This window comes from Micropterus dolomieu, linkage group LG21 (genome assembly GCF_021292245.1).
Source record: "Micropterus dolomieu isolate WLL.071019.BEF.003 ecotype Adirondacks linkage group LG21, ASM2129224v1, whole genome shotgun sequence".
In the NCBI taxonomy this organism is placed as follows: domain Eukaryota; kingdom Metazoa; phylum Chordata; class Actinopteri; order Centrarchiformes; family Centrarchidae; genus Micropterus; species Micropterus dolomieu.
This window is the reverse complement of record NC_060170.1, coordinates 5350118-5363800: the sequence shown is the minus strand read 5'-3', so window position 1 is coordinate 5363800 and position 13683 is coordinate 5350118. Positions and strand designations below refer to the sequence as shown.

The 13683-nt window shown below is 40.3% G+C and overlaps 1 protein-coding gene across 15 annotated transcripts in view; it reads right to left on the bottom strand.

The window, feature by feature from the left end:
* The window catches only part of LOC123960899 (citron Rho-interacting kinase), a 54453-nt gene that overhangs the window by 23826 nt on the left and 16944 nt on the right, over nt 1-13683 (bottom strand). For 10 of the 15 annotated variants that reach the window (XM_046035911.1, XM_046035918.1, XM_046035907.1 and 7 more), the window contains 12 exons: nt 13305-13424; nt 7036-7215; nt 6764-6817; nt 6592-6645; nt 5545-5685; nt 4003-4128; nt 2674-2769; nt 2303-2419; nt 1982-2091; nt 1550-1724; nt 707-904; nt 548-601 (listed from right to left, as the gene is read on the bottom strand). In XM_046035911.1, coding sequence (XP_045891867.1) covers nt 548-601; nt 707-904; nt 1550-1724; nt 1982-2091; nt 2303-2419; nt 2674-2769; nt 4003-4128; nt 5545-5685; nt 6592-6645; nt 6764-6817; nt 7036-7215; nt 13305-13424 — 1425 coding nt within the window. The remainder of the gene's footprint in view (nt 1-547; nt 602-706; nt 905-1549; nt 1725-1981; nt 2092-2302; nt 2420-2673; nt 2770-4002; nt 4129-5544; nt 5686-6591; nt 6646-6763; nt 6818-7035; nt 7216-13304; nt 13425-13683) is intronic. The other 5 variants (XM_046035920.1, XM_046035919.1, XM_046035916.1 and 2 more) reach the window with 1 other exon arrangement.

The window sequence follows — 13683 nt, the reverse complement described above, 5'->3', positions numbered from 1 at the left end:
TGTGCATCACTTTGTATGGCTACAGCCTACGTCAGCTGGTTAATTTGTCTAATCTTCGCAAGTCTTTAGACCACGGTGGAAACGCACACAACAGTGGGCTGAAGAAACCTTTAAGTTCCTTGAAAAGAGATCTGGGGACTTAAAAGTACCTTTGGTCGAAAAGCGGCTAATGTTTTAGGACAGCTTTGAAAACATTAGTGTGGAGCCCTGGTCGTACTTTTCGCCAACCACGAGGTGACGTAAACTGAAGCAGTAGTATATTTCCACAAAAAGGACCAAAAAATGAAGAGGAGTCTGATGAAATGGAGAGGGTGGTTGATTAATGGAAGTAGAAGAGAAATCGTTTTTAAAATGAGGCCCAGTTTAACCAAGAACGACAGAAACACATATGGACTGAAACATCCTGGCCACTTTAGGTTGTCAGTTATGTGCGATGATGTGTGATGATTCAGCTGGTGTTCAATGCCAGAAGAGCTGTCTATTCCTGGAAAGTGTGAAAGAGCAAACAAACAAGAAATAAAGCAATAAAACTGAGGGAGCAGCTTACCGCGCAGCTGTCTCTCAAGGCATCAAACTTCCGTTGTATCTCGTCTCTATGTGCCTAGCAGGTGTGACAAGAAAAAGACAGATTTTATTGCCTGAATTATGTAACATATCAAAGGAGACATCATCTTCACTACTCCTCTACGCTCTCTCTCTCTCTCACTCTGAGCACAGTGATCTCCTCCTCAGCCTCTGCAGTGGTGTCCTCCAGCTCAGACTTGGCCTGCTGTAGTTGGCTCTCCAGAGCGTGGCGGGCTGCCTGCAGGTTGCTGATCTGGGATTCGCGCTCCTGCAGCGACAGGGTCAGCTCTGTCACCTGACGCTTAATCTCCAGCTTCTGTTCCTCATTCTCCAGACCAATCTACAAAGAGGAGACAGAAAGGGGTCATCCAGGGTGGGGGAGGAGGAGAAAGCGAACTAACACGGCCCAGTGCTACAAGATTATGTCAAGGTTCTTGATAAAGTGATCAGAAATTCTCCAAGTGTATAAAACTCCCTTTCTGATGTATTTTAGAACGTTTCACTGCGCTGCACCTTTTTTTAGAATTCAGCCTAGTGGCTTGTATATATAATCATTTAATGACCGTTTTATATACTGCACCTGCTTTCACATTGGGTCATGATGTGCTATAATTATTTCCCAAACATATATTCAGGAAAGCAATTACACACAGGTGTGTTTCCACTATTTGGAGCCAGATCAGTACAGACTGAAGAGGTCTAGTGCTCAAATTTATCTATTCAACATTTTAAAAGTGTTACCTCTTATGCTTAGACATACACAGATTCTTTGTGTAGATACTCTATAACGGTCGATGAAAATGACTCAGTAGGGAAACAAAATTAGAAGTTGGTGGGACTGGCAGGACAGTAAGAAATAAATTACAAACGGGGGAAGTGGAAAGAAAGTTTAATCTCTTCCACTCTGGTCGGAAATCCAACAATCTATCAACACATGAATCCTGTCTCATCTCTCAGCTTTCTTCTCCACCACCCATCGCCTCACCTCTCTGAGCCTAGTTTCCAGCTCCAGCACACGGCTCTTATTGCTTTGCTCCTGCTGACTCATTTTCTCTAGGTGCTCCTCCAGTTTGGCATTTTGGGCCTCCAACTTCCCAGCCTGAGACTCCAAGTAGAACTTCTGCTGGCGAAGCTCTGAGATCATCTCCTCCTGGGCTTTCCTGCCAAGACCATAAACACATACAGAAGTGCGAAAGGTTTAATAGGAGGCAATGCAAGCTGGTATTGTGCCAGTACACATACACTCCCAGGACAAAAAAGAGGTATTATTTCCAGGTATTATTTTGCACAAGCCACGTCCTCTTTAACCACTTGAATTCACCTCAGTGTATTTCATGGATAGAGCTCCAGAGATGTTTTTCTACTGCTTTTAAATGTTGTCAAACAGAATAACAGTGTTTAGTATATCAGTACTTACATGTTTTTCTGGGTGTAGATACTGCTGTTAGCTGCCAGTTTGTTGGCCTCAGATAGCTCAGCAATTCTCTGCTCCAGGTTGTTCATCTTTGAGTCCATAGCATTTATGGTCTGAATAGAAATTATGGACAGGGTAACTCGTGTTTTAATGAAACATCCAAATATTAGATTTTCATATCACTGGGTTCAACTGGGATCAGATTATTATTTTTTTCTCCTCTTCAATAACCTACCCAAGATAATACCAAACAAGAAATCTATGTCAGTGTGATAGATGTTAAAATACTGAAATAGTGTCACCGCCAAGCTGGTCAGTTCTTACCGCCTTCTGTTCGCTGATGATGCTGCACTTCTCCTGCACCTCCTCCTCATATTTGCTCTGACTGGACTCCAGCATCTCCTTATCAGCCATGTCCGCCTTCATCTGGGCCTCCAACACCTGCTCAATGCCAGGCAGCCCACAGAACCATAACCAGGATATCACTTAACAGGACAGAAAATTTGAAGATGACATACTGTATATATCCCAAGCACAGAGTACACCCACACCTCAGCCAGCTAAAGTGTGGCCACCTAACATAGCACAGAGCACTTCCTGTAAGTGCAGCACATCAGAATATACCTGCCTATTGTTTTACGTAGCACCAAAGAGTCTGCATGTGCGTGAGTATTTTATGCGTTCTGAAATGTTACCTTTATCTTGTCTTCATAGAGCTTCTCCTTCTGCTTCAGATGAGTCTCTAACCGCTGGGCTGTGGATTGGGTCTCTCGCAGATTCTCCTCCAGCGCCTACACAAAAATACAAATACATTTTATGTTAGTGATGTGCTCCTGCTGGTAATATTTGTTTTTGGAAATATCTTATAATGAGCTTTTGTGTAGCTCAGTTTCAAGAGGATTTTGATTGTGGAGCCAGTAAGAGATTAAATCACCTTACCAACACACAAGTGTTTTCTTTTTCTGACAGGTACAATATGTTTGACAAGGCAGTGTTTTATTTTGTATGTATCAAACCAGTCACACAGTTTCATAAAATGACTTGAAAGTACCCTACCTCGCCTTTGTCCCTATGGATGTAGTAAGTAATTAGGTGTAAATACGTAAGCATGAGACCCAATGTCATCCATATCAACGAGGTAAATCTCTTAGCAGTGCTCTTTATTGACCTTTTTAATTGTTAGAGCAGGAAAAGCAGAGGTGGAACTTATACACAATACTCAAGCCCTGAAACTGACAGGAACACAGCAGTTACTATTACGTATGAACTATTACCTTCACCTCTGTACACCCACACAGCAGTTTCTCACTTTTTCTGGCTAATTAGAGCTCTGATGAGGTTGAAGCTGTAGGGAGGCAAAGGTGGGGTAAGCAATTCTAATCTGACACACGGCTTTGGCAAATTCAGTGAATATATGCTCAGGGTCTGCTGGCTGTGTGTGAACAGAAAATAATCCGGTGTTTGTACAAAGTCCTGGCTCAGTAAATGGGAAACAAACCACCAACACGATTCCAGCCCTTGTGTGTCAGTTAATGTTAAATGACTCGCCCACAGACATTCAGCTTACTTTCTAGTCCTCCAAAATATGATGTTGTTAGCTATAGTAGCAAGGGAGTAATGAGTATCGCTGTCTGGAGCTGCTTTTCTGGCTTTGGCCGTTACCTCCTCTTTGCATGTTAGCTTCATAGCAGCGACTGTAGTGACTTAACTTGCTGTGTCATTGTTCGCTCTACACCATGGGATTTGTCACGGTACTGGACTTCTCCAGAATCAGAAAGGAATGTGACCAAACTCAGTGGACTAATCATAACTTGTACAATGGTATACTTAGTTTGTATCACCCTGTGTATATAGGAATAACAGTTTACAAAGATCACTCATAAAGATAGTAAATGATAACAGTGAGGTTTTTCAGAAATATTATGTAAAATAGCACTTCCTCTGCAATGGTGACAATGAGCTATGTTTATCTCACACCTCCTGTGATTATTTTAGCTCCACACAAGTGGTGAAAGGAAGGTTACCAAAATCTTATCTGCCATCTGCTGAATCTGTTGGGCCTTGCTCTGGACCTCATCCTTCAGTTTAGTCTCGCGACGCTCGACAATCTCCAGCCTTTTCACCTGGTTCTCCAGAGTCTTCCTCCCATCCTGCACACAGTGGACACAAGTAATGCACAAAAACACAAAAAAAAAGTTAACTGATTTATAGAATGTGTATTTTAGTTTTAAAAATGCAACCTCAGGTCAAAAAAGCCATAGTGCTTTGTGTTATGCATCATAGCTCATTCTGTGAAAATGCTAATTGGACATCCATTTGGCTTGTTAGTGATGCACCTCTGCAACATTTATATCTCATTATTCCAAGTTCCTCACAATGGTTCCAAAGAGCCCATTTGCATTTCCATGTGTGATGGTGTGAGAGGTCTTCTGAGCTGTGTAAATTAGACCATTTGTGTATTTTCTTTCCACTGACGCTCCTTTCCAAATGAACCTATGTTAATAACCAAATTAAAATGTCTAGTGCTTGATGTGAAGTCATGTTTTAGAAGAACTCAAAACAACCCCTCTCAGAAGTAAAGTACTGTGTATTGTATGTAACTATAGACACTGCAGGAATGAATACATTATGTATATACATGTATATATCTATAGCATCATTTTACTAAAGCTGATGGATTGTGTGACTAGGCCACTATACAGTTCTTAACCTCTATAAATAAAGGCTCTAAAACTGATTGGTGAAAAAGTCCCGGCTAAATGAAACCTACACACGCTTGAAATTTCATTTAAAGATTTTGTTAAGCAGAGACTTGATTTAAAGAATCATTTAAAATGTCTACAGGATGTTTTTTTTCTTATGCAAGAAGCAGATCCAATAACAAAACATTGGAGCCTCATAACATTGGTAAATTACTGAACTATAGTAATAGGCATTTCCAAAGATTTTTTTCTTTGTGTTAAATGTAGATGTTAATGCATTCACAGTTTACACAGAAAACTGTGTGCAGAAACAGTTTGTTAACATTATAGCAGAAGCGGGAGCACTGAGCCACAGGAGAATCAATTAGGATAATGTCACAGGCAGATCGATTGGCTTCATAACACAAGTAACAATAACCGTCTTTCTGTTGAAGACCACAGACTGTCTCTTTACAATGGAAACAACTTTTTTGAATCATTGTGCAAATTTTTATCAGCTTAAAGACCCATTGTTTTGGTTTTACCCTGTGTGCCAGTAAAGTAAAAATCCCATGAGCACATGTGTGTTTGCTGTTCAAGCTATGATACACTGTGTCAAACATTCAGGTTATCAGGCCATCACAGCACACGTGTTCCTCAGAAGATGCGAAAACAACATTTTTACAAGAGAACATATATGGGCTCTTTGTGCTTAGCAGATACCTATGCCAGATTTATTTATGCCACGCTTTAAACAAAGAGGATTGTGATGTTCCAAAACAACAAATTACACGTAAAACAGATTAATGATAAGAAACAGGCAGGAGGCCAGAACACATACAGTATATGCTAGGCTGTGTGTATGTGTACTGTGTGTGTATGTACTTCAGTCTCACGGAGTCGTCTCCGCAGGCTGTCACTGGAGTCCTCCTTATTCTGTAGCCTCTCCAGATCTCGCTCCATGCGCTCTTTGGCCACTTTCATACTATGAAGGAGTTCTGTAGCTTCAGCACTGGCCTTTAACGACTGACAGTTAAAAGAAAAATATCAATCAAAAAGTGTACTGTATGTTCTTACGTGCTATTTGCACAAACTTAAGCATAATAGAAAAGAATATTAACCTTGTCTCATTTAAAAAATCTCATGTCCCATCTCTGATACAACATACCACTGTAGAATGATTAATGACATCAATTTCTAAAAGAATTGAGTGAAAATAAAAATCATATGAACATATACCAGTATAATAGCTGTCTATAATCAAATACATGAAATTAATCAGTATTATATACAGCAGCACCGCCTGCTTAGTACTCCAAGCAACACTGGTGACACTAGGTTACAATGCACTGGTTGTTGATACAAAAAAATTATAAACGTTTATAAGGAATAATTTAAATCCTTTTCATTTTTAGTAAACAAACTTGTGTATATTGCAAATATGAAATCCTAACACTACACTGAGTCCTTTTAAGAAAGAAAGTCATACCCAACTCATTTTTAATGAACTAGTTTGCAATGAGTCAGAAGCAGACTCATCCCAAATGTGGGATCAGTCTGCCTTGAATATCAGCACCACAACCTCATGTGCTTTTGGCAGAATGGATGGTACTTTTAAATATTAATTTCTAGGAAAAGACAATTAGGATTAAATTATCTTTACTAATGAGGCAAAACTGTTTGATTGCTAATAATTAAGCAGTAACTTTATTTTTAAAAGACAGCTTAATTGTTTCCGGGCCATATACCAAATCTGACTGTAGAACACAGTTTAAGAGAGAGAGACCGACAGAGACAAAGAAGGAGGTCAGGGAGGGTAAAGAAGGAGTTTATGCAATCATCTGAAAGTGTAAAATGCTGTTACATCGCTTGCATTTGAAAGTGCAAGCTCATATAAATTATTCATTAATCTTCCCAGAAATAATATTCTACCTTGCTAAGCTTCTCTTGAAGATCCTGGATCTTTGTCTGCTGCTCAGCATTGGTCTAAAAAAGAAAAGAAAAATCATTATGATATGTAAAGATTGATATTTGAGCTTAGCATCCTTTGTTAGTCACTTAGATCACAGAATCTTATTACAATTCAATAAACTTCAAAAACTACCTTCTCCAACTTGGTCATCAGGTCATCTGCTTCTGCTTTACCTTGCTCTTTGGCCTGTGAAGATACAGGAAACTTTGAGATCCCTCCCGGTAATGATCATGGCAAGCAGAGGACAAGTGAGTTAAATGTGATAGTATCATAGTATCATATAGTTAAATTTATTAACACTGTTATTCTGAGCCCCACTCAAATACAGAACATGTACAGTGCGTGTCAAACAAACCATAACTCCTGCCTATGTCAATTTCAGGATCATTAACAGATTTAGTTACAATGTAGACCTTCTGCATCCTATGCTGGTACTCGGCAGCCTTCCTCTTCAGTTCCTCGCTGGTCTGCCGAGACTCTTTCAGCTCAGCCTCATACAAGTCGCTACGGCGACGAGCAGCAGACAGGTCCTCCTCCAGTTGTCTGATGGACACTCGCATCTCCTCCAGCTGGGCATGATATTCCTGCACAGGCCACAGACAAAGAGAGAGGAGAGGAGAGGAGAGGAGAGGAGAGGAGAGGAGAGGAGAGGAGGCACTTTATGACTTTGTTGGTTTATCTGCCATTAAGGGTGCCCTTCTATCAGTGCAGCACGTTTTGGAAAAATAGGCAGAGCAATTACTGTATGTCTTAGGTGGAAAAGAGCTCTCCATTAGCCCCAATGTTGTTTACCCGAACCTCTTTGAAGAAAATGTTCTTGTTAGAAGCCACTGCATCATTTATAAGAACAAACTCATTCATAAGAGATGTATTTTAGATGTGCTGCTGGTACAGCAACAGGATGAAAACAGTTCAACATAGTGGAGGCAAAACACTTGTATAAAAGCCATTACATGTAAAAAATGGCAGCAAGTATAACCACAGGAATGGTATGCAGTCAATGACAGGAATGTGAACAGCCACAGTTACTAAATGTCTGTTTGATAGTAATTACTAACAGCCTAATTTCAACCTCCTCGTCAGCTTACAGGGTACACTGGTGTGTCTGTCAGGCTAATAAAAAGTAGCATCCTTCTGCTTCCATGGTGACTGACGCTCCACCGGCACAGATTAGGACAAGTGAAGAAGACAACATCAGACATGCTGAAAACAATGCTAAAATAGTTCAATTCAATTCAATTTTATTTATATAGCGCCAAATCACAACAACAGTTAGAGACTAGAGAGAGAGAGAGAGAGAGAGAGAGAGAGAGAGAGAGAGAGAGAGAGAGAGAGAGAGAGAGAGAGAGAGAGAGAGAGAGAGAGAGAGAGAGAGGAGGCAGCCTAGACAATATACACACAGAGGTAGTGTAAAATAGTGTAGCTGAAGTGGAACAGGAGGTTACATACATGACAGTCTCCCTAACCAGTTAGCCCAAGTTGGCCTTCCATATGCATAGGAACTGACCTGTGTGTGTCAGGTGGTTGTGCACAGTATAAAAATACGTGTGTGACTACCTTTCACTGCTCATTTTGAATCCACAAGAGCAGACTGACAGCTCCCATCAATGAGAATTGACTGGATCTCCGAGGAACTAGCTTTCATCTGGTCGTGACTTCCCAAAGTCAATAAAAGCTATAAATGATTTTCACATTCCAGTAATTCTTTGGCAAAACAATGACTCAGTATAAGGAAATTAAAGACAAGGGGATTCAGCTTTCAGTATGATGGGGTTGTAGAGCACTGAATGGCAGTATTCTTTTATTACAGAGAACCAGTTGTACAATCAATTTTCTGTACTTGGCTCATTGAGGTTATCTGTTGCTTGAAGAAGAACCTGGCAAGGAAACATACTTGCGTCACTTGTGTTGGAAGCCACTGTGGATCATTTACTCATATTGAAAACACCATAAAAGACCAGGCAGTTACTTTCAACACTATCAATTCATACTGCAGCTTTACAGATTTAATACCCCCCAGAGAGTGTGAAAGACCTTCAAATCCGTAATTAGCTGTCTATCAGCTATCTTGGGGATGCTTACAATCTTTATCTACAGTATCATCAGGAAATCTTGAAGTTAAACTCTCAGTAACGGTGATATTACTGTGAATTAGGTAATGGCATTTCTGATTATTTCATTTTGTGGTTTGGCTGGATGCAGGATCACTGAAATGGAGTTTGCTACAAACATTTTCACCTAAAACCTTGAAATGTTAAAGAATATCTAAAAGAGCAATCTTTTTGTTCAAGACTTATCAGCCTCAAGGTTAAGGCTGGAAAACTGGCACTCTCTGCTATTAAGGTTATCCTTAACAGCAGTTCCACTCAAAGATATTACCTTTTATTTTTACTCTTTCCCCCCAGCTCAATATAGCCCTTAACACACAAAATGAGCCAGTATAACATTGCTGCCTAGTTATTTTGTTCCCACATAAACACCATGTTGCTGAATGGACTTTTCTGCTGTAGTGATTTTTTTAATATATTTTTCATACTTTATTCATTTCTGTACAGTAAGAAAACCAGATTGCAGTAACTTGAAACTTAGTGAATGTTCAAAATACCCTATGGAGTTTTTGTCCACTAGTAGTGCTGTGGAGCAATGTTTTTACAAGTGTGTCCTAATTTCATTTCACGCAAGCTCAAGCACGGTACACACGTTTATCCCGAAGATTTCATGCTATTTCACTAACTGATCGAATGCAAAACCCCTTGCCTGAACAGAAATTCAGTAATCATAGCTTGGCAACTGTAACTAAAGTTTGGTCAGAAGAAACACTGAATGTAAATCTAACTTTGTTTGCAGGACAACTCAACCGGGTACCTTTAAGTCTGCATCCATTTTGTTTGTTATATAATTGTACTGAGATAACAATATGCACACTCAAATCAACCTAATATAATTTTAAAACAATGCACACCAGTCCTCTTGCAAGTGCACTCGATTATGCCCGCATACATACACAATATACACATACATTTATAGCTTATAAAGTGTCAAGCCTTCCAACCTTTTTTTGTAAAGTTTGCACTAGTGTCTTGGTGAAACTGTCTCTTTGCATTTGTTTGCAGGTCTTAATGGCTTTGGCACAGATTGTTTTTTTCTGAAAATGAATCTATCCTCAATCTCTACTGTTTGTTGATCCAACATTGCATGGCTTGTGCATGGAAATGATAAACACTGCAGTCATATGACAGAGCGTGGGAGACAGATGCTTTTCAAGATGAAAAGCTAGATTTAGCTGGCGTAAATACCCTGCTGAGACGCACCAGTGGGAACACAGGCCCAGATAATAGACTCATACATTTGAAGATACACACTATAGTCTTTTTGTTTTAATCATAATTTATCCAAAAAAGGTTAGTTTGAAAAGGTTTGTTATGTTTAATCCCCCCCCCCCCCAGTTACACACATCCAGCTATGAGGTGCTCAGATTAACCAGTCTTACAGCTATCGACCAACATGAACTTCCTCCTCACACCTCCTGACAATCCTGATGGGAATGTTTTATGAATGTTCTGCTGACAGAGATCAGCTATAACAGTCTACCGGCAAAGGAATCTTGACCGTAATTTGAAGAAGACCAACAGTCACTTTTGCAGCAGTGCACACCACAAATGTCAAATGTCAAAAGTCTATCGTCATGCTTGCTCTGTGAGTCTGTAAAGAAACGTGTCGAGGTGAATGAAAACTCATACTCAGCTAATCAGGCTCACACGGTAGTAACATGCTAAAATTTACATTAGCATAGCAGTGTTGCTGAGGAAAAGCACATGACAGCTAAACACCCTTTTCCTCCAGCTACTCCTGAGGGATCCCCACGGGCCTCAATATCCTTCAAGTGACAAGCAAGGCAAATAGTCACAGCCAATCTGACTTTCATGCCCACTTCATGCAGCAATTGGTCAGGTGTATGTAGGTTACAAAGAAGGCAGGGTTTGACCTTTTTGATCAAACTCTATTTTTTCATTTTTCATGTAACTAGATAGAGGGATAGAGCTTGGACGTAAGGCTGCTCCCGGTAAATGTACGGTCTGGAGGAGATGGGACTCATGCTGCCGAACACCGGAAAATTGAAGACTGTTAAGCCGACATCTTTACACAGACCTGCCCCATCAATGTCCTGGAGCATGCAGCGGGCACACCGTGTTCTGTCAGAGCGCAAGGCTCCGCCGAGATGAGAGGAAGCGGATTCTGTGTTTACATCGGTGATGCTTGGTGCTTAAACAGTCAAAGTGGATCGACACTGTTTCCTACATGTCAGACTTCATATGGAGGCTACATATCTCACATTATGCAATCCTGTCCACTCACTAGCCTATAGGCTAAATGTTCATGCTGCTACGGCACTTCCACACTTTTTACATAGCCGACTGTTATTAGGCTGCTCCCGGTACTGGCTTATATTTCAGAAGCTTGTAGCCATCAGGGCTCCGCTAATGCTATTATTTAAATAGGTTAGAAATAGGCTATACAGGTGAACATACTTCAGATTTGGGGTTGCACTATTAGGCTATGCACTTTATAATGCTCCAGCCCTGCATGCCATTCTCACTCCCCTGACAGTATACAGATCAGCTGTCTCGTCTAGTGTCATACTGTAAATTACCGTCTTATTTGTGCGGGCCTGACTAATAGTGAAAAGCTCATAAAATAACCTACTGAAGATGCATTAAAAATCACAAATGATTCAAAGTAACTTTGGTTTAATGACTGCTGCATTAAACAATAAATGACATTCTTTCTTTTGGCTGGCCAGCATGTCTATTTTTTGTTTTGTGTCTTGTAAGTTGAATAGGCTATTGTGACTGTTTTTAGCACATTGGACCGCGTGAAACGGCATTTCGTTATTATTCGGTATGTGGATCAAGACCTTGCAACTCACATTATGCAATACTGTCCACTCACTAGCCTAGCAAGGTATTGCGAGGGAACGCAAAACATATTGCGAGGTAACGCAAAAGTATTGCGAGGGAACGCAAAGTAGTCCTCAAAAAAAAGTTCATAGTCCTCAAAAAAACATTCCTCACTGAGCTCTGGGAGCCACCGTAGTATAGTAATAATAGTAACAGAAGAAGAGACAATGTTTTACTAAACAAACTATTCTTTGGAATACATCAACTTCTCTGACTGCTGAAGCCTCTGATTAGCTTCAGATTCACTTCAATACATTTTTGCTCTAAACGAGGACTGTGTATTTTGTCCCCTATTACTTACATTGGAAACACATTGGGAGGGGATCTGTGTTGGAGTTTTTTTTAAATGATTTTTGTCAGGCAATTTTGTCTATAGCAACAGCTGAAGAGGGAGACAGGACATGCAGGAGAGAGAGAGGGGATGACATGCAGCAAAGGGCCAAAGGCTGGAATCTAAGACGGGCCGCTGCAGTAAAGACTCAGCAGTAACAGTACGCACTCTACAAGTTGAGCCATACTTACCCGAAGGAAATAACAGAGCAGATAATAGCAAGCAAAACCTGTTTTAGGGCACCTGACTACACCTCTAAAAAGAGGCAGCAAAGGGCTTCTGCCTGGACTACTTCAACTGGCTTCTCTTGACAAGGAGCAACAGCTCAATTCTAAGGGCCTTCTAAACTGCATGAACCCCTATATCCACTGAACATAATAATAAGTTATTGGATAATTGGAATTTCTGAACTGCAACACAAGTTATTCTGAGTTAGGATGAAATTATGCTAGTAAATTACATTTTCTACTTTGAAAAGGTTAATTTATGGGTAGGGTGTAGGGGTTTATTAAGACAAGAGATGACAAAAAGCTATTTTCAGGACAGGGAGTATCCTCTAACCAACATCACTCATTTTAGGGTGGTATTTCAAGTGATGGTCAAAAATGTTATTTGAGCTAAAGCCCCAGCACCTCATCACGACAGCCTGCCCACTGCATCAGCGCTCTCTTTACTCGTAGGTATATGGCTCTCATCACCATAGCAACCACTGCACAATGTATTCAGTGCTTGGTAACCAGCACTAGTGTAGGCTGAGAAAAACAGGTTGCTTTTCTGTTACCTTTTTTGAAAAAAATGGTGCATAATGCCAGGAAGATGATTTTTCATGCTCTCTATCTGTTGTCCTAAACTGTCAGCCCTGTTAACAGCTTAATTGTCACAGTTGGCAACACTCAGTCATGTGGTGCTGCCACACATGCAAAAATATATACGCACAAACACCCATGCATGCCACACACTCGTCACATTTGATTCCAGGAATTAAAGGCTGTATATACTCTCTTTAATGAATAGTATTTCTGATTCACACTGAGTTGACCCAGCAGATTGACAGTCTTTATACTTTATACAGAGAGCTACAGACTGTATAATCAACTTAGTCTGAAACATGTGGTGCATTGCTGTATATTGCAAACAAACACTTTAAATGAACTTAGTTTTTTGTTCATTCATTGTGAAGTAAAATTCACCTCAAACACTGAAAGCCGTCACAGTCACAAACCTTTTCACTACAAAACACTGTTGATGAACTGCAACCTTATATTGTTTATTGTTGTTGTAAAAAGGTTCAGGGATTTGAAAACAATAATTCACATGCTGCAACATGAGGCCTTCTGAACATGCTGTATAACATGATGTTGTAGATGTTATACTGCTGTCCTACCTGCTCTTTAATCTCTTGCAGCTTGTTGCTCTGCTCCCGGATGTCATGGAGGAGCTGCAGTGCTTTATCGTCCTCCTGTGACACCTCCATACGAGCCTGCTCCAAACTGCGCTTTAGACTCTGAAACCAAGACATACATATGTTCAGTAAGTTGATAGTTAGTTGTCTAAAATCTGTACAGCCTAATACAGGTTATAATGTGAGGTTTTTGTGGAAACTGTTAAATAATAGGTGTCAGTTCCACTTCCCAGTCATTTTGGACGCTGTGCTGTTGAATTGTGTTGAGGTGTTTCTAATATTTTGTCAACACCAAATTATGTCAATGAATCCACCCTAAAAACCCACTGCACCCAAAGCAGTCGAATCCTAATACTACATG